Below are 26,924 nucleotides of genomic sequence, written 5' to 3' on the forward strand. Positions count from 1 at the left end.
ATTCGAATTGAATTAGTTCCAGGAGATCCGTGACGCATCCGTAATAACCTTCCGGAACGTCTATATGAGTCGGAAACTCGCGCTCATTGTTCTTCGAAAGAGTTACGATACAATCAACTCTAAGATTGTTCCATGTTCTAGGATAGCTAATCTCAGCTAGACCCACCTCGTAAGAACCGTCCAGTTGAACGCATTCCGGGAGATACGTACGAAATGTACTCATAGAATTTCCCTCAAAGAACTTCGAAGATGAATCCGATGGTAATGTGATGTAGAAACTCATGCTACGATAATTTCTTTAACCCAACTGTCGAACGAGGGTGGATATCCTTTCCAACGTACTAATTTCTCAACGTGACCGTCGGGAGTCCGTCTGCTTCTTAAAATCTTCGAAATTATGAACGGACAATTTTCCAGGTCTTTACCTACTCGCTGTATTTCCTCCTTGTAGAAAACGCCCAAAATGAGCTCCGAGTTGAGATCACTTAGCTTATATACTGGTGGATTTCTTGCAATTTTTTCCACTACACGGAATAATTCTTCCGTCCAATTTGCTAAATATCCCTTTTCAAATGTTTTCTTATTTTTACTTATTCTAACAATATCTCCGATATCAAAAGCAAACGAAATTGGCGGGGAAAAATTAATCTTCCCATATAAAATCTTCCATACTTTTTCCGAATTTTTCGGGGAAACATCAACTGGTTTACATTTTATCGATCTGTGAAAATTATTATTGTACGATCTGACAAGTTCTTTCAAAATATCTATATATTTATTTGTATTATTTTCAGTAAAGTAACGATACATTCGTTCTTTCAAGGTTCCCTGGAAACGTTCGATAACCGACGCCTTCGGTTCCGAGTACGTTGCGAAAAATTTCATGTCATTTTGTTTGAAATATTTTTGAACAGCGGAACACACGAACTCGCTGCCGTGATCGCTTTCAACTCTTTTGGGACGACGTCCCGACGTTAATATATTTTTAAATGCCTCCACCATGGTTCTACCCTTTTTATTTTTCACTGCCACTACAAATGCGAACTTGCTAAAGACATCGATACAGCAAAGCAAATATCTATACCCCTTATTAACACGTGATAAACTTTGTAAATCAGCCAAATCCACTTGCCATTGCTCATCTATACCGTAAACAATAGTTCGGTTCCTCTGAAATACACGCCTAACAGGTTTGTGCAGCGTGTATGTATCTTGATGTTTAAGGAAATTTTTAACTTCCTTCAACGTTACTTTGACACCTTTCGATTTAGCCGCTTGATAAAGCGCTTTGGCACCCCCAAAGGAACCGGGCTCTCGGGCATCGAAGTATATCTCCCCTAGTCTACACATCCCGCGTGCAGTTCACGCTACTATAGTAATGAAACGCCAACTCGGATAGTTCGAAAATAATAATTATAGCTACGATTAGGATAGCGGTCAGTACTTTCGGATATTTAAAAAACGAATGAGTCAGACCGGTTACAACAGCAGCTTCCATCGCACTACTGTCCATTGTGGTGAATAAGTTGCAAATGAATAGAAACTCTAATTGTTTTTCATAATAAGTAAAATTTTATTCAAAACGTTACAAGACAATCCAATTTCGGAACCCGTTACCAATCATAATATCATCATCATTATTGTCAGATTTTAAATGTACAGCATCTTCCATTTTACGTTTGTTTTTATTTTTATTAACTATTATTTCCCTAAATAAGGATTTAGGTACATTTTCCTTTACTAAACAATCGTAAAACTCATTAACTCCGGGAACGATTTTAATTTTTTTAGAATTTACCGCCCAATACGCCAAAAGATCTATAATATGCGAACCGGAAATCGCGTCACCCCGATAAATTAATTCACCATTTTCGTTAAACATAATATTTGTAGATTTATTTATCCATTTGTACAACGCTAAGCACTGATCAATATAATATCCCGGTATAACAGAGGCGATTTGTGTTTCCCAGTTTTTTACCAAAGTTTTTTTCTTTTCTTTCACTACCTTGTTGAGACGTTGCTGCAATTTATGATTAAAAATATTTAGTTTTTCAGTTTGGCTCAATTTTCTTCGTTCCATAACATTGTTTCGGTCGGTGTGCAGTTCAAGCAGAGAATCCACTTTTGGTGTCTGTCCTGATTTTTCCCCGCTTCGGTACTTCCCGTTTGGAGTCTTCTAAAAACGTCTTCCGAAACTAACATAATTTTCCGAGCCATCACTTGATTGCTTTGCCTATAGCGGCACCTGCCACAGAGCTAAGAATTGAGAGGATCGGAGCCAACAAAATGGGTAAAAATCCACCCGTTTGATTAAGAATCTTTCTTCCCCTTGATGGGGATAACTTTCGATTGAATTTACGAAGAACACTACAATGTTTCTTCAACCGCTTCTTGTGCTCGTCTGAAATTTTAACCGAACCCCGTAAAACATTTATACAACATTCGGCTAAAGTTTTTAACTCTTCATTGCTGGCGTTTTTAATGGCGGCTTTTCTCTGACGTGCTTTCCCACTCGATAAAGATTTCAAAAAGTTTATATTCTCTTGCACCCTATTCGACGGAACCATGTCGCGATTTTATGCGCTTTAACGATGGCGCAGCGATTGGGATCTTGATGGAACTCGCAATGTTCCGGTGGATTTAAACAGTATATCGTCGAAAGACGGGGGCAGCTCAAATCTTCAACGTTGCTAACGTCAGTCTTTAAAAATTTTGAGAGAACTTCCGCTTTTTCCACCCCTTTGCAATAGAATTTATTGGCTCTCTCAAGGATAACTTTCGCGACGGTTTCTCGACTGCTATACGCGTGTTGTCCCTCGTTCCAACGTAAGTCGCAAATGTTCCACGTTAACCATCTACACTGTCTTTTATCCGAAAATGGAAATGGTGGTGTGAATGTCCATGCTTGATAATCTCCCGTTTCGTCTACGTAAAGGGCCACTTCTTTAATGATCCATTCTCCCCTTGCTCTATAGAAGTTCTCTTCGATAAAACCCGTCATTTCTCAGCAATGCAATCTGTCGCCAATATTTGGTTTAACTGAGAGAGATCGCGGGCACCCCAGCGCGGGAAAAACGCGTTCGCGGAGTCGCGACTGGGTCGGGAAATCGCGTTCGCGCGCGCGCGGGTTCCAGGTCGGAAGCGGTTAGTCTTGTCGTGTGGAGTAGTGGCCGTGTGCTAAAGTTGTAACTCCGTCGTCTAAGATAAAGCGCTTGTCATCGCATGGGTTTAAGCATATCTTTGACTGACGTACGGTGTATAGCTCGTGCTTCTTGCTCAAAATGTGAACCATCTCAGCTATGGTGACTTTCTTATTCAAGAGGCACTCCCGATATTGTCTATGACGGACGTTTTTTTTCCACCACCTGACGAGAGATACCCTTACAAGTTTTCTTTTCACCAGAAGCTGACAATATGGAGTACATTTTCGGACGTAAACCACAAAACTCCTTGATTGTGACTGAATCCAACTCGTCCTTGAACTTTCCAAGAACTTTACAATTTTCCATACTGAAAAGGGGATGATTTCTCGGGTACCCCGAGAAATCGTATTTGTCTGCTTCATCGGCAAAATCAGCGTAGAGATCGGTCGTTTCGATGGCATACGTTAAACTGTCTATGAATAAGAAACTTAGGTGAGTATGTTGTAGAGATATTAATTGTATTTAAATATATATTTACCAGTATCTGTGAAAAGAAGTTTTGCTTTGTCACTGTACCGCGTCCTTACTACATCGTAGTGGAAACGGTACATGAGGAGTTTGGAAAGTTCAAGAATCGTAAATCCAGTATAAATCGGACGGTCCAAGATGAGCTTTTTTTTCATCATATGGATCCCCACGAGGTCGATATGAAAGATGGTAAATCTTTCGAAGGCTGGAGAGCTTGCCTTTTTCGTTGCCTTTTCCGGAGTTTGTACCAAATGAAAATCAATGCGGTTGCAGAGATTTTCCATTGTTTTTCTTGAAAGATATAAATATATATATAAAATTTAAAATTAAATCTTATTTTAATTATTAATTACCAAATACAGCGTTATTCATGAGTTTGAAGAAATCTTATTCGAAGGCATTGGCAGCTAACTTGCGCTTCTCGGTGTTGAAATTAATGTATTTGCTCAACCAGGTGCCTTGCTCGAACGATATAATGCGGTGAACTTGAACGATTTTCATGCCCTTTTCCACATAGTACTTAAGGTTCCGATAATGGATAACGTACTTCTCTTTCCTATTGAGACAGGGTACTAGCTTGGGATACTGTTCTTTAGCGGTATGTTCAAATGGTTGAGTAACGATTTAGAGTAGTTGGATAACTCAGTGGTTTTAATTGGACGTTTCTCTGGCGCCAGCGGATAATCACTATGTTCATCGTGCAAAATGTCTGGATATTCCAGGTCTACTTCTAGGATATATCCAATTTGGTCGCTGTCGGGATGGTTCAAGATCCTTTCTATAGGTGTTGAATTACTCCATTGAAAGTTCCGCATAGGCATAGCGTCGTTCATCACAGTACCGTATAGATTATTACAGTCTTAAGGAAAATGAGTATTAGTACTTTAAAAAACCACAATTTTCATTAAAATCTTACCTAGGTATGTAATGAAGGTGCTGGGTTTTTCCGGATCAAAACTCTCTGGGAGGTATTGATTGTTAGCCTTAGCGAACCGGTGGCTAATAACTTATACCCCACCCCGTATCCCACGCTCAATCATGAGATGCATATCGGGACATAGAAGCAGGTCCAACTCCACTTTGCTCATGAAAAGTGCGCTTTCCCATGCGAATCCCGGGCCTGTATACGCGTGAGCGCTATCTAAGTTGTAGGAAGTCATACACGTCGATCTGAATTTCTCAAAGACATCCGCCAATTGTAGCGCATCTACAGTCACGTAGAGGTCATGAAATTCACCTGTGTATTGTAAAATATAAATTATATATAGACTTAGGGTGGGAGTGTAGTTAAATATTTACCGAGATTCTGAATTTTGAAGATTCGCCATATCTTCTGGGCATGTTCATAGTCAGCATCGCTTATGTGGTCCCCAGTCAGAGCGCTGTAGAACTCTTCTTTGCACGGTAGTTTCTTCATCTCGAACTTTTCTTCGGAATCCATAAACTCATACGGGTACACACCCTTTCTTAGCAGAAGAGTAACTTCCTCCGGCGTATAGTTGGAACTCAAAATTGGAAAGTTTTCCACACCTCCCTTAGCTAAATTCCCGACCAATGTATCCAGGGATGCCGGTAAGAAACGAAGAGAGTCTAGGAAACGCAACTTTCCCAAAGAGAACGATATATAGTTCTCGGTATTTGAAGGAACACATCCAATCTCCTTGTCCTTGATAAGACCAATACTTTGCATGATCAGGTGTGCATCGTATTTTGAAAGGTTATGTAGAAAAACGGGAATATGGCTAGGCGGCTTCATCTTCAAATTGCAGCTGTTATGACAAGGGCCTCGAAACCTTCCACTATAGTGATCATGATCACGCACTTTAAAATCGGTTTCTGAAAATGGGGCTAGACAGACGTAACATGAAAGCGCTGATTGGAATTCTTCCTCTTCAGATGCGGATAAACTCATAGGTGTGTTCTGCTTGATCTTCTGCCATATGAATTTTTCCTCCATTTGCAGAAATGGCAGAAACGTTTGTGCTACATTTTTTCCTCTGTACGTAACCGGTTTTTAAGATTTCCCTGTTGTAGAAAAGACTGTTAGAAAAGTCAACTGCAAAAATTATGGTATATTTATTTATACCATCTGGGCCAACTACCACGAAACTAAAACCACCGGATATGTGGTTCGATAAAGCGGTTGTGGAGGAAAGGGTTTCATCCGGCATGCAGGTTGATATTTTGGTTAATAGAGACTCGAAGTCGGCAAAAATTACATATGTAACCTGTAGGTTAAAAACATGGAAATATGAGACCAATTAATGAAATATAGGAAAAATATTTAAACTCACTTTTTGACACCACCCATATTTTTTGAACCGCAAAATGGGTTCCTTTTCTGGCATCGATATTTTTTGGGGACCGTGTTTGGCACATTCCACGATGTGGGCGCGGTGGTTTTCTTCCGCATCCTCTCCACTATGTCTATGAAGGCAATACCTACAATACCAGGTGGTTCTGCAGTTCTTAGTCTTGTCACTCAAGAGTCGACTTAAGCTTTTAATCAGAGAAAAATGATTCTTCTGCCCCTCGGTAATTAGAAGGAGGTCTACTTGTCGCGATTCACAAACTTCATTTTTACTCACGTATAAGGGGAAAATATCTTTCTCGTGTGCAAAAATGTTAACCGATAACTTGTTAACACGCTCAAAATTATGTAGTTTAGCAGAGTCTAATTTAAATGGAAAAACTATTCCACACATATCAAGTTCAGTTTCGTAGTGCCTGTAATGATCTACCCGCTGTTAGGTTTCGGGTGAAGCTTTGCGAGTATGGACCAAATAAAACATTTATGGTCATTACCATTATCAACGTTCAATACAGCTTTTTTGGCAGCTAGTTTCTGTGGAAGTTTAATATAGATCCCACCTTACAAAGGTAAATAAGCAATGACGTTAATTTGAAAAAATATAATACGATCTAGGATCCAGCCAGAGCCCTGGTTCTCGTACTCGGCCATTGATTGGGTGATTTTCAAAATACTTTCGCTTATTTGCGTGTCTAACACATCCGCGCTTAACGTAGAATGAGTATAGCCTCGAAAATATAGAAACACTTCCGCTATACCGTTTTCATTCGCGAGCGGACGCGTATACCTAGCACGGACCGTTAAATACCACTTAATACCTTTTTTTTCTTGCAATTTACTTACAAGATAATTTAAAATTAGTTGCCTATGTTTGTTTAAAAACAGATCAGGGTCTGTTTCCACATGACTGGGTGTGAACCGTACTGCGACAACCGCACCATCGAGAGCGTAGATTTGTTCAAGTTGGTCAAGAGGTTGAAGATTGATGTTTTGCTGATCCCCGTCGGCTCCAAGTTCAACTTCGGGTCCTGGGTTTCCGTCGTTGGGTGGTAGATGTTCTTCTTCCCACTTTTCCATGTGTTCCTAAATACCAAGATCATTTTGGCTATTCAAGAACTGTAGAAATTTTTGATGTTCTAAATTATCCATTGGATCGTCAGCTGCATGCTCCAATTGTCTTTTCTGATCCAAAACGGGTTTATGTTTTTTCGTTTGGGCAGGTGGCAAGCCTTCGTTAGAACGTTTTTTGGGAAGTGATACCGAGTTAGAAAGCGTTTGATGGGACATTCCGGCGGCTCCCTGGGCGGAGGTTTTGGCGGTGGCTCCCTGGGCGGAGGTTTTGACGGTGGCTCCCTGGGCGGAGGTTCCGGCGGCTCCCTGGGCGGAGGTTTCGGTGGCAGCTCCCTGGGCGGAGGTTTCGGTGGCTCCCTGGGCGGAGGTTCCGGCGGATCCTTGGGCGGAGGTTTTGGCGGATCCTTGGGCGAAGGTTTTGGCGGTGGCTCCCTGGGCGGAGGTTTTCACGGTGGCTCCCTGGGCGCAGGTTCCGGCGGATCCTTGGGCGCAGGTTTTGGCGGTGGCCCCCTGGGCGGAGGTTTTGACGGTGGCTCCCTAGGCGGAGGTTCCGGCGGTGGCCCCCTGGGCGGAGGTTTTGACGGTGGCTCCCTGGGCGGAGGTTCCGGCGGCTCCCTGGGCGGAGGTTTCGGTGGCAGCTCCCTCTGCTATTCAATGTGGTAATGGATAGCGCACTGAGGATTGAGTACCCAGAGGATTCTCAAATCCAGGCTTTCGCGGATGACTTGCAGTCATTATTTTGGGGCACGTCCAGGTGTGCTCTCGAAACCACGGGTAAGGTGATTTTGGATAAATTGAGCCAAGTCTATAAGCTGAGATTTTCCATAAAAAAGTCGGCAGCAATCACCTTCGCCGCAAAAAGCGTCATGATGAGACTCCCAATCTATAAAATGGGAGTCGTCAACATTGCTAACGTTGACAAGTTGAAAGTTGTTGGTGTCACCATCGACAACAAACCTACCTTCCTTCCTCACCTCGAGGAAGTTAGTGTCCGGGTGACAAAGCTTGTGCAAATCATTGCTTGTTTTGCAAAGGTTGAGTGAGGCACCTTGGACGGTTGCCGCCAACGTTGTTCGTATCGGCGACAATATATCGCACATTACAATAGCCTAAACTCGCGCTGATGCTGGCGACCTGCTGTTCGTACCGACTTCAACTTGCCTGAACATTTTGACGCTCCTCTCAGCTTCAGTCTCTGACGTCACTACATTCCTACTCTTTTTATCCATTAAGCATACGGGGAAAGGGGTACACTAGATTTTTCCGCCAAAAAGAGAGATTGCACCACGCCACGAAACACGTGGATATGTTTTCTTTTTGTTGAATTTAATTATTATCAGCCGGCTTATATTGTGGCAGACGACATAATGTCAATTATTTTTGAAAATAATGAGAGCGTGAAAATGCAATGAACGAAGAAAATGACTGTGAGTCTGTGATAGTTTATATTGGAATGAAAAATTTATTTATTTCCATTACAAAGGCCTAAAAAATTTTCGTAAAATATATTTCACCCTTTAATAACCCGGGGGTTTTTTTCATATAAACTCACATTCAATTCTAAAATATCACAAAATTATTATAATATTTAAAGATAATAATGATAAATGAAATCAAAATAACTATACGAAACGATATTTATGCCCGCGCGACAAACACGACTGATATCAAAACAAACGACTGCGCGCGCATCCGATCAAGATCCGATGGTGTTCCTGTTTTCTATAGTAGCGACCTGCTAGTGGGCGATTCCCCGAAAATGAAGCCAACGTCAGCGCCAGCGTTTTTCCGCGCTGACAACAAAATCGTGTTTTGAAAAAAATTGATATCCTGCGCCAGCGTCAACTTGAAGAAATTTTTTTCCAGAGTGCGGCGGGCTTAAGGCGTTAAGAACTATCTACAATGGCTGTATGGTCAAAATAGTTGCTTACGCTTGCGGTGCTTGGTGGAAGAGTACGCAGAACAGTGTAATGGTGAGAAAGTTGAGCTCAATACAGAGAATTGCTGCCCTTCGTATAGATTGTGCATACCGGACTGTCTCGAGCGATGCGCTGAGGGTCCTTGCTGGTGTACAACCGTTAGATCTGGTGGTAAGTCAGGAAGCTGCTGTTTTCAGGTCCTTCTCCTTCAGAGAAGACAGCAAGCACTGTGAGGTGGAGTTACGGGGTGGTAACTACCTCTACCCAGGCGACCCGTGGGAGGACCGGCATTATAAACATCAAAGAACAACTACCCAATGGCAATGGGGTAGAGGTGTTTACTGACGGTTCATTGTCCAGTAAAGGTGCCGGGGTGGCATTTGCTGTGTACAGGGATGGTGTGGAAGTGTATAACGAGGCGATTCGCGTTAATGGTAAGGTGGATGCATTTTCTCTTAGCAATACATGAGAGTATTTGCTGGTTATGGACGCATGGTCAACATCCAGGTGATGGTGCAACAGTTTTTACGGATTGTCTTTTTGCTAATAACGCAATAAGCAATCATAAAAATAGTCATTGCTTATGCCATAAAATCCGTAAGGTGTAACTTGGATAAAGTCTCACACTGGGTGTGCAGGGAATGAAAGGGCTGACTTTCTTGCAAATCTGGATAACGAAACGATCAACGATCTTGAACGCGTAATGCGTTATATCGTTGTGAACTTTGACGAACTCACGAGCGATTCGTGAGTAGGTGGTACAAGTATACGAGTGTATACTTGTTTAAGTACGTCTTTTAGGAAGTGATTCCTAAATTTGTATACAGGTCGACGGCTCGACCAGGACAAATGATGAAAAACCCCTGTAATGATGTTGATCTTTTGATACGGAAATAAGGCAATATTTGGAAAAGCTTGGCCGTTCCCCTTTAATAATTTGATATTTTAACAAGATGGAATGTGGAAGCTTATGTTTGTTCGATATGGAAGATATCTGAGAAATTTTTCGAAATGTTAGCCTGCATGATAAAAAATAAATCCAGGAATATGCTTTCACGAAATGACGAACGCCTTTTAACCAAATAAACTGCCAATAGTCAAGAACGAAGATCAAGTCTAAGAGGCGGGTTTTTATTCACTTTAGTACTTCAAACGATATCTTGCGTGAATAACCTTGAAACCCTTTCAAGGTTGATCACGGTAACGTAAACTATGATCAGAAAAACTAATAGTATATCTCTGTTAAGTTGTTTAATTTCAATTTAGGTTTTGCTGACGCTGTCAGACTGTCTTTAATTGCCTTTAATTTTTAATTGAGCTACTGCGTGTTCCAAAATAAAGTAAATAAGCTATTCACTCGACCATGGACCAAGGCATACAATAGAGGGACTCATTGGCTTAGCTCCAAAAGCACGCATTTGTTCGCGACGGAAACGGGACTAGGTGACGCTGCGGCGCCTATCACTATAACTTATAGTGATACCAGATCTTGCAGTGAAGAATGGAGACCGGAGACCAAACTTTATGGTAGAGGTCTGGAGACCAGAGACCAAATCTTCCAGTGGAGGTTGGAGGACTGGAGACTGGAGACCAAAAGTCTTGCCAACCTATGCTATAAGGAGCCCAAATACGTGAAGCATCTGCTAAGTCCAGCTTCCCTTCGAGTAGTTTCTTCCACCACCGCTATGAGCGCCACCGTGGTTTCCATTGCCAATAAGGGGTCATATTTTAGTTCATTTCGGACAAACTTGATTTCGCTGCAGTCAGTTTCTGGCCGCTTAACGTCACGAGATTCGACCTGACGACTTCCGGGTGCGGCGCGGTTCCTGTGACCAGCCAGTCTATACGTTCCTGCAACGCGCGCGTAGTGGCTTGAAAGTAGGACGAGCGAAAAAAGTTGGCAATGCCAACGAGGCAGAAGTGCTATAAGAGCGTTGCGAGAAAGACGAGGGCTGGTCAAAGGGACCGCGCAGCGCTGGGTATTTCATTTCGAAACACGCAACGACTGATTTTTTCATTAGGTGTCATACTTATTGAAATTACGTTACTTATGGTGTGATTGTACAGAAATTATAGCTTGATTTCGAAAAACATTTAATATTGAAACCACCACTCTCCCCCTATTCGGCTTTCCGTTGCTACGCAACTCGTTTTGAAATTGTAATATTTAGGCTTAGTTTCTCTATTCGGTGCTATAGGCTTTGTCGGTTTCAAACGAAAATGACACGCAGCGCCTCTCGTGGCGAGATCACGCGTAACTTGGTTAAAAGTTTTTTCCCGCCCGCATTGAAATTAATGTAAAGTTGGCGATAATTAAACGTTAATTAACCTACCAAATGATATAAGAAATATTCCACTGACAATTTTTCCCGTTTATATGAACTTAATTGTAATATTAAATCGTCTTGAAAAGCCGTTTATCGTTTTATAACATCCAAAAATAATATTTTTAAACGCGCCATGTAGATAATCGAACATCTGCTCGTCTAGGTAAAGTTTGCTTTGTCAACGCGCGTATTAGAAAGCAAAATGAGATTTTTGAATTAGAAAGTAGGTTGTAATTCGGAACGATATTAATACTTTTCGCGAATTTGGTCATCAGTGAATTATAAATATGACTTGAAACAAGTTTCAAAGTTTATTTAAAAGCTAGTTTCATAACTTTTCATCCATTGGTTCGTTCAGAATTACTCTTTAAAGTAGACGAAAATTTGAAGGTGGTGAATCTTGCCCAGTCTTAAACCTCGGTTTAATCTACCGCGTATTTTGAAACGGAAAAACCCGATTACTATCGTTAAATCTTGGATTAATAATATGATATTTTTAATCCAAGGTTAAATGATGGCGAACGCTAATTGTAATACGAAACAAATAACGAAATACGTGCAATTTTGGCGATAAATGGGCTTAGAGCGTATTTCGTTATTTGTTTCTTATCACAATTAAAGGAGCGTTCGCCATAGAGGTCGGCGTTTGAATAAGAAATTATACGATTGTTTATATTTATCCGAGAATTATTCAGAAGTATTCGAAAAAAAGTATTAATTTTGCATGTTAAATCGTTGTTTATTCGTATAATTTATTCGTATAAAACAAATAATACTACTTTTAATGATTAATTGAAATTTTGGCGGTTAATTAATTTATTTTGATCGAATATTCGCAAATTCGATAATCGTATTGTCACTTTCGTGTTGGCTATTGTAAATTATATTATTCTTATTTGTAGATTTATTCGAGATTTGGGACGAAATCCAATGTCCAAAATGGTGAATGCCATTAAAAACCAGACACATCCGTTTGTATTAAATAATTTTGATCAAATCCAGATCAAGTTTAATTTCGCAGATATTTGGATTCAAATTTGATTCTCGAAATTGGTGGAGATGAATTCTAAGTGCACCGAAAATAAGTAACTCGAATAATTGAAAAAGACACGAATTAGTGCTCTAATATTGCTTTATTTAAATTATATGACAAGTCGTTTTGAAATTAAAATTAAAAATAGAGATCTTCTTCGTGGCCTTTTGACCTTTTCTTGGCTTCCATGTCCTTCTTGTACTGTTCATCGTCACATTGGCAGTTGCGGTAGTACACGCTGCAATGACAGTAAGCGCCGCAATAGCCGGGATGCTCCCCTATGCAACCTAGAACAAAAAATAACGGAATATGTTAGAGGGAGTAGAAAGAAGGATTCCAATTCGACGAATTTCATGTTTTTATCCTTTTCCCCCGTAGTTATTACCGGAAATGAGGGTGTTATTTTGGGCGCTGCCGTTGGCGTAAGTCCGAATGGGACTCCGCAAAACATGAAAAGGCGGCGTATTAGCAAAAGCGACATAAGATCCAAAAGAGTGCCAACTCTCTCTTGGCGCCCGATAAAATATATATTGAGAGGTGCAGCCAAGGCTTAAGGTTTTCGTGATGCTTGTTTCGTCTTTGACATTAAGCATTGTAAAACGTTTTTCGTAATATACACCGCAATTTCACCTTGTATAGGATCTTTTAGCAATAAGGCCACACCAACCTCGCCACATCTAAAAATAATTTGTTGCCCTGGAAAACGAATGGTGATGGGCTAATAATATGGTCTTGGCCATGGCCATATCGTTGCTACTAAAAGCTTTTTTATTATAAGGCTTATTCACACGAATAAACATTTCTGCAAAACTTTGTTGGTGAACACGAGTCCCGAACAGTGTTGGAAATAAGGCGGTGGCGTCGGTCAAAGACCAGTTTATTTTGGGCTATGACCAGTAAATTAAATGGAATCTGGGGGGCTCACTGGTCATAATGGCCAGTTTATTTTTAATTTAAAATATAATTATATACTGAAAAGAGAAAATGATAAAGCGTTGCACTCTCATCTTCTCACAGCCAATGAAATTGCGGATTTTGACTTATTTCTACTCCTAAATCGAACGTATTTCCTGGCATCTGGCAGTAATGCAATTCGACGTTCTTCTGCAGCTACAATCAGTCAGATTCGTCGAGCTAACTGCGAAACATCTAGATCAACCATTAAGAAAATGTTTAAGAAACATAAGCAGAGAAGACATTTATGCCTATCCTGCAATTTCTTTATGGATTTTAGAAACAAAAAGAAAGTCAGAAAGGAGTAAAACTGTTTTTATTCGAAGGACTAGAAAATGATGTAATACTGTAAATACGGATAAGTTTTTATTTGAAGGACTAGAAGGTGATGTAAAACTGTAAATACGGAAAAGTTTTTATTCGAAGAACAAGAATATAATGAAATATTTTTAAAAGTTCCTTAAGAAATGTAATAAATATCAAAGCTCTTTGGTTTGTGATAAATAAAACTCATCATGGTTCCTAATCGCTATTAACAATTCACTTTCAAAGGTAAAATAAAAGGGGGGAGATAAGTGGGGCAGAAAAGAGAGGTCATGACCAGTAAATTATTTTTTTAAGTAGGGGGTATTGTGGTCATATTGACCAGTACTGGTCCCGAAGCAAGTTGCTCCGTTCGAATATTTTACATGTTGGACACGTTTTGAACTAAAGCCGTCGTTTTCTTAACAAGTATTACACGAAATCTCGACAAATTTTTCTCGAGCGTGTGACCGAAAATTCTACGTTTCGCGAATTAAAGTCTTTCAACTACCAACAAAGCAGAGCTTTTAAAATCGTAGCTCGCGTAAATACATGATTGTCAAAGTATATTGAAAACCTCGAGATGTCAGGGAATTTGAGTAAAAATCTAAAAGTCAGGCAGTTTAATTTCGGTTGCAAATAGGAAACCTTTCCGAGTTAAATAAGGAATTTTTTTAACAAAATTAGTCTCGGGAAAATCTCCGCAGACGGTCAGGCAACCCTGCAATAGGTCTTAAGTCTGAAACGTCTGTGGAAGCCAGACCAATAACCCCGAAAGAATTTTAGTCGCCACACTTACCCCAATATTGCCTGGGAAATATCTTTTCTGCTAAAGTGGAAGTCGTCAGCGAGGCCAGTAGCAGGCTGATTATAATTAACTTCATGCTGGCTTTTCAACTTTCCCGAATGTTTCACCTGGTGAAAAGAGCTGTTTCATCACATTTATTTAGCATCGCCCTTTTCAAACCGATTTGGTCCATCAATGACCTTCGCAGTAGCCATTTAAAGCTCTCATAGCCATTCTAGCAAGAGCAGACTGAGCAAGTGGATGATTTGGTTGAAAATATACTGAAGATTCCACCTACCACCAATTCCTCTCATAGTTCGTAATCGTTTTTAATATTATTATAGCGCTAACTCTAGATTGGGTTCTAAGCCACCATTTAGGAAGTCTAATTATTAGATCAGCAATGAATCTAGAGATCGGCAGTCTTTTGGCAAAGCTAAGTAAACGTCATTTATTTTGGATTTTGAGTGACGTGACTTTTTACTGGTAACTCTCTTCGAAGATTTATTTTGTGGGGTTGGATTTTTTTCAGTAGGTGTACAAATCGCATTTATACTTAAAACGAACTCTAAATTTTCAAAACTGGCGTTTACTAGGTTTTGCCATAAGACAGAGGGTCAGCGCTATGACGGGCAGTGGAATCATGTTGTTGAAGCTTGTGTTAACACTGGAAATCAGTTATTTGCTTAGAAACAACTTCATAAGTAACATAATATTATGTTGCTTATGCTTTCTTGAATAACTAGGACAATAAGAACGGAAAAGATAACTTACGCTCGTAGTGTTCAACTGGAGGAATAATTCATTGAAAACTTGAACATATCTTTTATACGGCTTAACGGACACGTATTATTTTTAAGCATTTAATATCGCTTGATGACAAATTTACCGTTGCATTCTTATCACGGTGCTAAAAATTGTAAATAAATTAAATTTTGAATTTTTCGCGAAATTTATAATATTTTTCGAGGTGGCTAAAGGAGGACTCGTGACGCTGGTTATTATAAATCAAATTGTTCTTCCTAATGGACCGCTGGTATTTGAGGTTTGGGAATAATTGCTCGTTTTTTAATGCAGTTTGAAAGAAGACCCATCCGTTTCAATTCAATAATTTGGATCAAATCGGAATAAAGTTTAATTTTTCATGTTGGAATTTGATCAAGTATTACCTATTTGGTATTCAAGTGTTGAAATAATTGAATTTGGACACGGGTCAGGGAAAAGTCAGGGTTTTTGAAATTACTTATGAAATATCCGGGAAAGTTCAGATAATTTTGAGAATTTATAAAAATTCAAGGGATACAATGTTATCTCGAAACATATTTTATTTAAATTTTACGACAGTTCTGGGTCTAATTCATTTTGTTAGTTCATTGAAAACTTGTAATTATTTAAACGAGGGAATATAAAATCAAACATTTTAATTTTTTTGCCTTAAATGGTCAGAAAAAAAATCTCCATAAATGGTCAGGGAATTTGAATCTAAAAATGTTGTGGCAACCTTGGCATGTTGTTCTCGCTGGAATTTATCCTTTTGGTTATTACGTCACTTCCCACAGAGATTTCAGTAACTATTTCGAGTAAGAGATGCACTTATGGAGCTTACTTAAGGACTTACGCTAGATAGAAAAGCTCGTGGCACAATTAAATGCATTGTTTAAGTTGATTAGTTTCTGATTATAAAATTATCTCTAATTAAGGAACAATTTTCGAAGTTCAGTTTCGGTTGACACTATTGTCAAAGGTAAAGCGCCGCTTCGATATTGGGACACCGACTGACAGGATATAGAGGGAGAGTGTATGTGTAGAGCTGTTCGGTGCGCTTCGTCGTTGTCTGTTCTAGGAATTTGTTGCCCCTTTTCCTTATAACGATTTAGGTTCAATTTTAAAGAGTCAATTTAGATTTAATTTAAATTAAGTACTAAATTATATTAAAAGGCGATTTTTCTAAATATTATCGTGATTTCCATTGATTTGCGTAAGTGAATTTGTAAATCTGATTACTAAAGCGATTACACCCTCGAGTGGACGTTTCATCCTTTAAGGTCAGTTTTGATTAACTTTCTATACTTGTGTAATTTATCGGGCTTCAACTGTTGCAATTAATCTTTTGATTTCAAATTCTACAAAGTTACAAATAATCGAAATTCCACCATAAATCCACGGCTTTTCACTTTCTAAGTACTTGAAACCTATATTTTCCCGTTATTTCAATGGAATTTGTCCTATATTTTCCTGTAATTGTCTAAAAATCTCATATAAAATCTTCATTTTTGTTTCCTATTTTTCCTATAATTTTTTTTTAATTAATTAGCTGGGCTAGGCTAATACCCAAGACACCAGCTTAAGCCCAAGTCATTTAACCACTTTTAATGCCTTCAATTTAGGTGGCCGGGTTACAACGCGTAGGAAGGTGTTTTTCTATGGTCAAAAGAATGTCCGTGATTGGGACAGACACTATTAGCCTCCACAGGAATCCAGACCTCTACTTGGAATACTTATCCTGCCGTATCGCGTATGGTAAGATCACTCTGACGGCTTTGGCCCCGCCTACGAGAGAAAAAATCACCTATGCGCGCGCTTTCCTCTCACGTTGTTGTTTGTTAAGTTAACATAGTGACGTCATAAAAACCGTCAGCCACATCGAGACGAAAATCTGCCGCGATAAGCATTCCAAATAGAGCTATGGGTTCCTCTCACAAGTTAGTTAATGATAGCTTTTCAGTATGCATGTACATTAAAAATGTATAAATTCTACATTTGATAATACAAATCATATCGTACTGATATTAGCAACCGTTTTATTATGGTAACCATCAGCTTAAACACTGAATAAAAATATTGTTAAACCGAATCATTTGGGTTTAGGAAATAGGCTTGAAAAATTGGTTTTTCAATAAAATATTATCTCTCTTCACTTCCCCATATGAGCTGTGGGAAATATTTCCGAATTTTCGGCAAGAAGGCCACCTACAATAGACACATTGTGTATATTGTAGGTGGCCTTTTAGCCTTGTTTATAATAATCAAGCCAAACCAAGTTTAATAGGTCGAAGGTGGTGCCTTGGGTATAGCTCTATTTAAAAAAAATCGTGTAGTTAAGAAAAACAATCGAGAGTTTGTTTCAGAATTGTGTTTATTAAGAGTAATTATCTATCTTAATCCAAAACGATATAAAATGAACTGGTACGTGAGGAATCTTCACTAGTCCGCTTTAAGAAATCGGCAATAGTTCCACATTTAGGTACGCCACGGCCAATGCTATTATGTAATGGCTTTGGATTTTCTTCTTCCTGAGTTCGGCTGGGTGGTTCTTCACCATCATCGTTCTGGATAAATAATTTAGATGATGAGGCTATATGGGTTAAAGGAGTTTCAGTTTCAGCCTTCGTAAAATAATAAAAAATAATAAATTTTGCCCAACATTACATAATTAAAATATCGGTTTACGCATGTGCATTGACTTCCTTTTTACCAAATAAATTCGTCAACTTGACTGATAGACTGTTCATTAACTAACGGTATTTAACTTAAATATTAATAAGTTTTCGTAGAAAATTATAAAGCAAAAGAACCTATTCGAAAAGCCCTAATGCCGCAAAAGAATGCCATCCGAGAAGATACTGCGGTAAGGGGTACAAAATCCAGTACACTTCTCAAGAAATCTCCGTTGAAATCCCGAAATCCCTGACCAAATTTCAAAATCTCTGACGAAATCCCAAAATCTTTGACTGTAATATCCATTACAAATAATTCATAAATCATAAGTCAGGATTTGAATTTTCCGCCTTATCTTTATACCACCCCTTTAGCATTTAGTTTTACTTTGGTTTGTGAGCAGAGGGACTCGGAGTTTCTGTACGGCCCGCGACTGACGTGATATCTTTGTTGTGAGAATTTAAAGTATTATATTTTATGAAAGTTAATATTTAATTCTACACATACACAACAAAAATGGCGATCCCAACACTTCTAAAGATTGGACAGAACAAGACAACTTTAAAAGAAGATATCCCGTTCAAACAAACGTCGAGTTCAGTAGGCCTTGTCACACCCATTGTCTACACAACTACAAGATACAAAAGTTGCTCAATATATCAAGTATTCCACACTTCACAACCTCAGCATTGGCTATTCAAGCAAATAATTGCTGGTATAATAGAACACCTGAATGTTTTTGACAGCAAGAAGGAATCGTGGGACATATATTCGGAGAGACTAAATGCTTATTTCACAGCGAACAACATTACTGATCCGGGTGTCATGAAGGCAGTGCTTCAAACAGTTCTCAGCCCAGAAGCATATGTTATGCTCACTAACCGTGCACGTCCTGCTAATTTGGCCTCTAAAGACTATGCTGAGTTAGTAGCATCTAGGAGCAACAAACACAACACCCCACACAAGGAGAAAGCAACCCGTCAAAAGTCGTGGATTTTCTTGTGTACGTTTTTCATTGGCTAGACGCTTTAGCGCCTGCTGCTGTCGGAAGGGGAAAATTCGGAAATTGTAAAACGTTCAGCGTAAAGGCTCGTGACGCTCGTCCAATGAAATTCGTACACAACCCTTCGTTAGTGTGTTTAAAGGCTAGCTGCGTTCTCCTTGTGTTTGTTGCTCCTAGGTAGCATTACTGAAACAATACTTCAGTCCGAAACCTCTGCGATGTATTGCACGCCTGCGTTTTCACAGACGAAATCGCAAGCCAGAGGAGGGCATTGAGGATTACATCGCGGATTTACAAATGTTGGTACAAGATTGTGCATTTGATAAGCCTGATGAGATGATCGTCGACAAGATCATCTATGGTATCAGAGATGATGTTATGCAACAAAAGCTAATAGCGGAAGAAGCTGAAAATAAAGTTATCACTCTGAAAAAGGCAACCAACATTTTATTGGCTATTGAAAATGCTAGACGAAGTCAAGGGGAAATGAAATCAGAGGACATGACAACCGCCTCACAGATTAATCGTATAAAACCAAAACAACAGTTCCACAACACTTGTACTAAATCTGGCAGGGAAGGTCAACAGGCCCACGTCCCAGCTAATCGAAAACCACCTCCGGCTAAGAGCAAAAGTAGCCCGCAAGATTTGAAACCTCAACCCGATTATACGAAGTGTCTACGATGCAAGAGGAGTGATCACAAATCTCATGCATGTCCATTTGCTGACGCAAAATGTCACAAGTGTGATCGTATTGGTCACTTAGCCAAGGCATGTCTTAATCCTTCGCACAAGAATAATACTCAGGATAACAAAGATTACAAGGGAGCAAATAAGAAAAACACCCATCAAATTGCAGTAGTTCACGAACCTGAAGGCAGTTATGAGCTATTTCGAGGAATACGACCCTGATATTTACTATATAACACAGACAGATGCCAATCATGCTGACAGTATCAACCAAATATATATGGATGACGAATACGTACCACCTCAAGAAATTGTAAGTTTGGAAGTGAATGGACACTTTTTGAACTTTGAGATTGATAGTGGGTCTGGATACACCATGGTAAATGAAAAGGATTTACAAATCGTAGGACAAGAAACGGAAATACAGCCTTTTGATAGGCAACTTCAATCATACACAGAAACAGTAATCAATGTATTGGGAAAAGCCAAAATGCATGTTAAATATAGAAACAGCGAAGCTGAGTTACCCATTATTATAGTTAGTGGAAATAAACCTAACTTCTGTGGACGAAGATGGTTGTACTCAGAGCTCAAGATTTTGCCTGAAATTAGTCAACGGATACCTTAAATAAACACCATAACACAACAGACTACAAGGCATCACACATCTCCCAAGGAACACTTACTAACTGAGGATTCCGATCTTAATAAAATTTTGGATAAGCATTCCCAGATTTTTAGTCCAGGCATTGGAAAATTGAAGGGTCTAAAGGCCCATTTATACATGAAAGATGGAGCGATCCCTAAATACTGTGGAGCTCGATCTGTTCCCTACGCACGCAAAGAAGCTGTAGAAGACGAACTTCGCAGAATGGAAAAAGAGGGAATTCTCGAGAGAGTAAATTTTTCAGAGTACGCTTCTCCAATAGTCAGTCTCCAGAAACCAGACGGAGGTATACGAACATGTGGGGATTACAAAGCCACAGTAAATCCTCAGTTGAATATTGACAAATATCCACTACCAAAGTGCGAAGATATTTTTGCCCGACTTGCTGGATGCAAGTTTTTCAGCCGATTGGACTTACGTGATGCATATAGCCAAATCGAAATTGATGAAGAATCCCAACGTGTCACGGTTATCACCACTACATTGGGACTATTCCGATTCAAACGTCTACCAAAAGGGATAGCATCGTCCTCGGCAATTTTCCAACGAGTAATGGAAATGGTACTTGCGGATATCAAACGGGTTACACCTTTTCAGGATGATACCCTGATTGGGGGCCGCACTAAAACTGAGCATTTACAAATTTTGGACCAAGTTTTGCAAAAAATACCAGGAACATGGATTAAAACTCAATCGCCAGAAATGCAAAATTCTCCAGACCGAGATCGAGTTTTTGGGGCATAAACTGGATGAGCATGGTATACACCCCCAAGAAGTTAAGATGACAGCGATTATGGATGCGCCCGCTCCCACGAATGTGGAAACCTTACGATCTTTCTTGGGTATTGTGAATTACTACGCACGATTCCTTCCCAATAACTCAACTCGACTGGCACCACTCTACACTTTATTGCAACGTGACACACCATGGACCTGGGGAACACCGCAACAAGAAGCATTTCAAGAAGTAAAGAACACCTTGCAAACATCAAACTTGTTGGTTCATTTTGACGAAAATTAAGAAATCACGCTGGCTTGTGATGCGTCCCCAGTTGGCGTTGCAGCAGTAATTTCGCACATTGTGGATGGACAGGACCGGCCTATAGCTTTTAAGAAGTTTGGCTCAAGCTGAGATAAATTATTCCCAACTTGAAAAGGAGGGGTTGGCTTTGATTTTCGGTGTCAAACGTTTAAAAGACTATTTGTATGGTGAACACTTCACACTTTATACGGATCACCACCCATTGGTGTCACTCTTGGCTTTTAATAAACCAGTACCACCCCTTGCTGCAGCTAGAATACAACGCTGGTCACTCATATTGGCAGCATATTCATACGCCATCAAGTTTAGAAAGGGTAACGCAAACGCTAACGCTGATGCCCTCAGCCGTTCCCCTTTGCCAATTTCAAAAACAACGATTCCCAGTCCAGCAGAGTACGTGTATCTCACTCGCGCGATAGCAGCAGCAGGACCTCTCACTCCCCAACAATTGGGAAAAGCTACAAAAGAAGATCCCACACTTCAAACATTACAGACCTATATGTTGAACGGATGGCCAACTACAATTCAACCCGAACTACAAGCATTCTACCGACGCAGAACTGATTTATCAAACTTCAACAGCATAATTATCATGGGCAATAGAGCCGTAATTCCCAAATCGAAACAACAAGACTTATTACACTCATCACATCAAGGAGTCGTGAAAATGAAATCTGTAGCCAGATCACGGATTTGGTGGCCGGCTATAGATCGTGATATCGAAGAAGTTTCACGTAAATGTGAAGTTTGTTGTCAACACGCTACGTTACCGTCAAAGAAATTCCAACCATGGCCGGCTACGAGAGCACCATGGGACCGTGTCCACATGGATTTTGCGGGTCCTGTTGAAGGTAGATACCTGTTGATAATTGTGGACAGTTATAGTAAATGGCTTGAAGTTTATGTGACAACCTCGCAAACCTCACATGCCGTTATTCGCGTCCTACGGGAAGTCATCTCACGATTCGGTATAACGTTTAGTTTCCGATAATGGAACTTTCTTTAGTAGCGAAGAATTCTCAGAATATGTTACAAGCAATGGAATCCATCATTTAACAACTGCGCCATATCATCCCGCGTCCAATGGAGCTGCGGAACGGGGCGCTAGAACGGTGAAAGACAATTTAGCTAAGGTATCGGATATTCGTTTTGAAGCTTTGGACATTGTAAACACAGGATTAAACACCTACAAACAGGGGACATTGGAAGAGCGATTAGCTAAGATTCTAATCAATCATCGGCGAACTCCAACATCAAGTGGAAAATCGCCCTCCGAATTAATGTTGGGCAGAATAATCACAGCGCGCATAGACCTTTGTCACCCAAAGATAAATCCTAATTATCTACGGGGGTCTACCTCTTCACATGACCAATTTGAAATGAAACCTCAATTCCAACAAAATGATTTGGTCTATGCCTACAACTTTGGTTCCGGAAATCGTTGGTTTCATGGTTTGATTACAAGACTTCAGGGTGCCATGATGTACGTTGTACAAACTCCACGAGGTGAAATAAGATGACATCAAAATCAATTGAGGCCACGGAATGGCACACCGCTTAACAACTCAAACGATAAATCCCCTGCAGTGCAACCACCGGACGATAGACACCAACGTCTTTCCACGCCAGTGATGACAACCCCAACCCTCACGGCAGATGAATCGCCGCAGTCAGCTCCTCCTTTTTCTCCGCACCACACTCCAGCTGACGAAATGTTTCCTCCCTCACGCAGACAGCGAGCTATGAGATTAATGATTCAAACTCGTTTGAATTTCGTACCAGCAACAACGGAGGCATCAACACGAACATCCCGGGCCCTTGAGAAAAACAATACAGCTGAATATTCATCCGAGCAGTGGATGACTGATGAATCCACGTCTTTCCGAACACGACCAGTGCGACACCGAAAGATTCCGGCGCGCTATCTACCTTAATGAACAGTTATGTACCGTACTCAACCCCATAACAAGTAAATTTAATTGGGAGGTATTGTAATATCCATTACAAATAATTCATAAATCATAAGTCAGGATTTGAATTTTCCGCCATATCTTTATACCACCCCTTTAGCATTTAGTTTTTCTTTGGTTTGTGAGCAGAGGGACTCGGAGTTTCTGTACGGCCCGCGACTAACGTGATATCTTTGTTGTGAGAATTTAAAGTATTATATTTTATGAAAGTGAATATTTAATTCTACACATACACAACATTGACGAAATTGCGACATCTCTGACGAAATCGCGAAATCACAGAGAAATCGAAATCCCGTTTTTTTTTTTGGAATGTCCGACCCCTTGATCTGTAGGCGGCTATAATAATAATCAGCTAGGCTAATACCCAAAGAACCACCCTAGGCCGAAGTCATCGAGCGACTTTTAAAGCCTTTAATTCAGCTATGGTACCTTCATCGTCAAAAGAAGGTTGGGCTAACTTTCGATTTACGTCATTCAACGTTTTAAATAAACCAATCGGAGGTTACGATTTTGAAAATCGTCTGCTTCAGTGCTTTCACCAGGCCCGTAGCCAGAAAAATTTCGTTAAGGGGACAGTAGCTTTTTGGGAGGGGGCACATTTTTTCCGTTACCTAATTTCGAAAATTAACGTAAGTGGCGCTTTTGGTGTTCAACAAAAAAAACCTTGATTTCTGAAGCAGACCGTTCTACAACTTGTATTTTATTAAGAAATAGTTTCCTATAAAAAACGACCTAACCCTTAGACAAAGACAAGTGGTTGAAAAGGATAATTTCAACGAATAGAAGTTTAAAAAAGTAATAAAGACGAAGGTGCAGAGAACATTCTTTGAGGGGGAATGGATTAAACTGAGGGGGCAGGTGGGGGGAAATAAAAATTTCATTTCACCCCCCCCCCCCGTCTGGCTTTCACCATCGTACTTTCTTTGCGGGTTTGTGAATAGTCAGGGCGGTTTAATTTGTTATATAAATACATTTGAAAGTTAGTTTTAATGTTTTCTCTTCGAATATGGAATGTTCGAAGGTGGATCTTTTGAAAGTTATTCTTTCCACCGCTTGTGATACTCACAACTAATTTGGTTATGTAACTATTCTGGCCTAGGCTTAGAGATAAGATTCTACAGTATTTTTCCCTACTCTATCTGTACAAATTCGCAAAGAAGAGTTTAAAAATTGCGATATATGTGAACCAGTGACTTCAGAAACGTTTTATCAATTAATAGAATCCAAGCCAACAAAAACGTTTAATTTTCTTGTGTATTTCTTTTACTGAATGCAAAGCTTGGAAAGGGCCTTGAAATTTTAAAGACTAAAAATTAAATCCCGTCGCAGAATAAGATTTTTTATACCGCCAAAGAATAGTTTTTATCCACGGATTAAAAACTGCTCAAATTTACTTTTAAAAGCCGCAAATAAGTAAATTTGTCCTCAGATAAAATATAAATAAAAAAGAATTAATGGGCCTTTTGAGGTCGCCCACGTTTTCTCTTTTCACCTATGGGAATTATTTTGGCATTATTTGGAACTTGTACAAGTTTCAGATAAATTTCGATTCCAAATTTATGTTTGCATTTGTATTGTTGAAGAAACATTTTCCGCATTTTATCTTTCCGGAAAATTAACAACACTAATTTTAATACTTCCAATTTCGTTAGGGAACCGATTTGAAGTTGGTTGCTGATTATCAAATATTCGCGACACTTCGAGAAGGCATTGAAGAAGAGGTCGGCGTCCACTAAACCCTCCAGACACGCATCTGGCATTTACACCACTTGCGTTTTTTGTTAAAATTTTAGATTAATCATGCTGTATTAAATTTATCTAGGAAGTAGTTTACGGGCTTTATTGTGTCACCGTGTGATAAATGCGAGTTGATTGTTTTTCCCGTTTAGGCTCTGTCGCCTGTTCTTGTTTAGAAAGAGAAGCTAACCGCGGATATTCACCTTTTCGACGTTAGAACCTATTCTGTCGCAGTCAAGTGCTCGCGCGCTGGTTTTCAGGCTTCAGCTCGTTTTTACTCTTTTCACGTTGGGATAGAGGAGGCTTGTCTTAAGGTAAGTTTTAATTTTTTTTGACATTAGTTATTTTTTGGATTTTTCTCGTTGTCATTGGTTAAATGTTAATAGTCTTATAGTGGCTTTGAATAAGCCCACGAAGTTAGAGAAATGTTTAAAGTCTAAAATAATGCGATACCCTTCTTACATTATGTGTGATTACAGGGTTTGAAACTTTCGCTGCTTGTTGTTCCGACTTGATTTTCAGTCACCGAGATGTCTGCCAAATGGTTGGTCTGTTTCTTCTGCCTGTTACTCACGTTCGACGCTGTGGACAAGGCACTCTCACAACAAACCATATGCAAGTATTTAGACACAAGTTATGCTTGGGCCAAATTGCGGCTCACTTCTTTTTACCCCTCTCCCATTTTAAGCGGAGGTTTGAAGCACGTTCTTTTCCCTCCAGCCTCCAGAATCAAGGATAAAAGCTTTATTCAGAGGTCGGAGGGGCGAAGGTTGGAGGTACTTTTTAGAACGAAGGGAGAGAGGGTAGAGTACAAAACTTCCTTCAAGAGGGCGAAATTCGGATGCGGAACCATAAATCCATAGAATGGAGGACAAAGGACGGAAGGAACACTTGTATTTGCTGTAGAGCAGACCTTCGCTTCAGAGGAGAGATGGTCATACACGCCTTTTCACTCTGACCTTCGGGAAATAACGAATGTTTTCCGTGTCTCCTCCAAAGCTTTGCCCGTGTCTGATAACAGAGGGGAAATTGATAACAGAGGGGAAATACGAATTATAAATAACAAAATAACCATAACAAATGCAACTTTTAAATTTTACTTCGTTAGGCGCAGTAATGGTATTTTTAGACTTTACTTTTGAAACGTGAGACGATGAACAAATCCATTATTAAACGGCGCTTATTGGAATTTGCATCGAGGCTGTGAATGTGCATGTACTTATCTCGTGAACAGTATATTATAAATTACACTTAGATGATATTATAATATATTATTAGTATAATGATTTAAAAAAGAAATTCGGAATATTTTTGAAAATCGTCGTTTAATTAGGAGCAAACGCCAATAGTTTAGCTTCATTGACTGCCTTTAATAATAGTACTTTAACCTTTCTTTGAGTATTTTTCTCTCATTGTAGTTTGCTCTCCGAAACAAGAACCAATGAAATGCAATTCAAGCACAATTAAATGCGCATCCGATGCCGAAGCGTTCTGCTATGGGAGCAGGTATAGTCGTTGCGTTTGTCCTTGTAGCGATGACAACGAATGTGAAAACTCCTACACCCCAAGATCCAAAAACGTAAAATGTCCCGAGGGAACAAGTAAATGTAAAATTTTACCTGGTGGTGGATATAAATATTGCAAATGTAAGGAAAATTAAAATACCAAATGAATATTGGTTTATAAAATATATTTTACTTTTATTTCACGAATAACTTCCGATACATCATAGCATAGCGCTAAACAATAGCCATCTCTATTTGATATTTTACCTTATTTTTACCGATATCCATAGCGCTCGTTTATTTAATTCAACGACGTTATCAATATGTTCGAAGTTAATCAGTGTGTTGATCTGTTAAATGTTTTGGATTAGTGTTTCCGTTAGGTTGTTGAACCTTTTCAACACCCTAATCTAGCTGCAAAGTGTTTGTAATCTCCTGAATTTCTTTAGAAATAAAATCTTTTAACACGATGTTGTGCAAGTTTTCAAAT

General features: G+C 39.5%; 1 protein-coding gene and 2 long non-coding RNA genes across 3 annotated transcripts; 1 reads left to right on the forward strand and 2 right to left on the reverse strand.

Moving 5' to 3' along the window:
- Positions 1-279: 279 nt before the first annotated feature.
- On the reverse strand, positions 280-1,350 carry LOC149958567 (uncharacterized). Its single transcript, XM_090167221.1, has one exon. The coding sequence runs from the start codon at positions 1,348-1,350 to the stop codon at positions 280-282; it is 1,071 nt and encodes a 356-aa protein (XP_090023347.1).
- An 11,123-nt stretch (positions 1,351-12,473) lies between these two features.
- Positions 12,474-15,253, reverse strand: LOC149958568 (uncharacterized). Its single transcript, XR_016478635.1, has 3 exons — positions 15,154-15,253; positions 14,392-14,507; positions 12,474-12,622 (listed from the first exon to the last, which is right to left on the reverse strand). It is a non-coding gene; the product is annotated as an uncharacterized LOC149958568 (long non-coding RNA).
- Positions 15,254-24,721: 9,468 nt separating this feature from the next.
- On the forward strand, positions 24,722-26,656 carry LOC149958569 (uncharacterized). Its single transcript, XR_016478308.1, has 3 exons — positions 24,722-25,243; positions 25,409-25,544; positions 26,348-26,656. It is a non-coding gene; the product is annotated as an uncharacterized LOC149958569 (long non-coding RNA).
- Positions 26,657-26,924: the final 268 nt, after the last annotated feature.

This window comes from Leiobunum rupestre, chromosome 2 (genome assembly GCF_980474605.1).
Source record: "Leiobunum rupestre chromosome 2, qqLeiRupe1.1.hap1, whole genome shotgun sequence".
In the NCBI taxonomy this organism is placed as follows: Eukaryota; Metazoa; Arthropoda; class Arachnida; order Opiliones; family Sclerosomatidae; genus Leiobunum; species Leiobunum rupestre.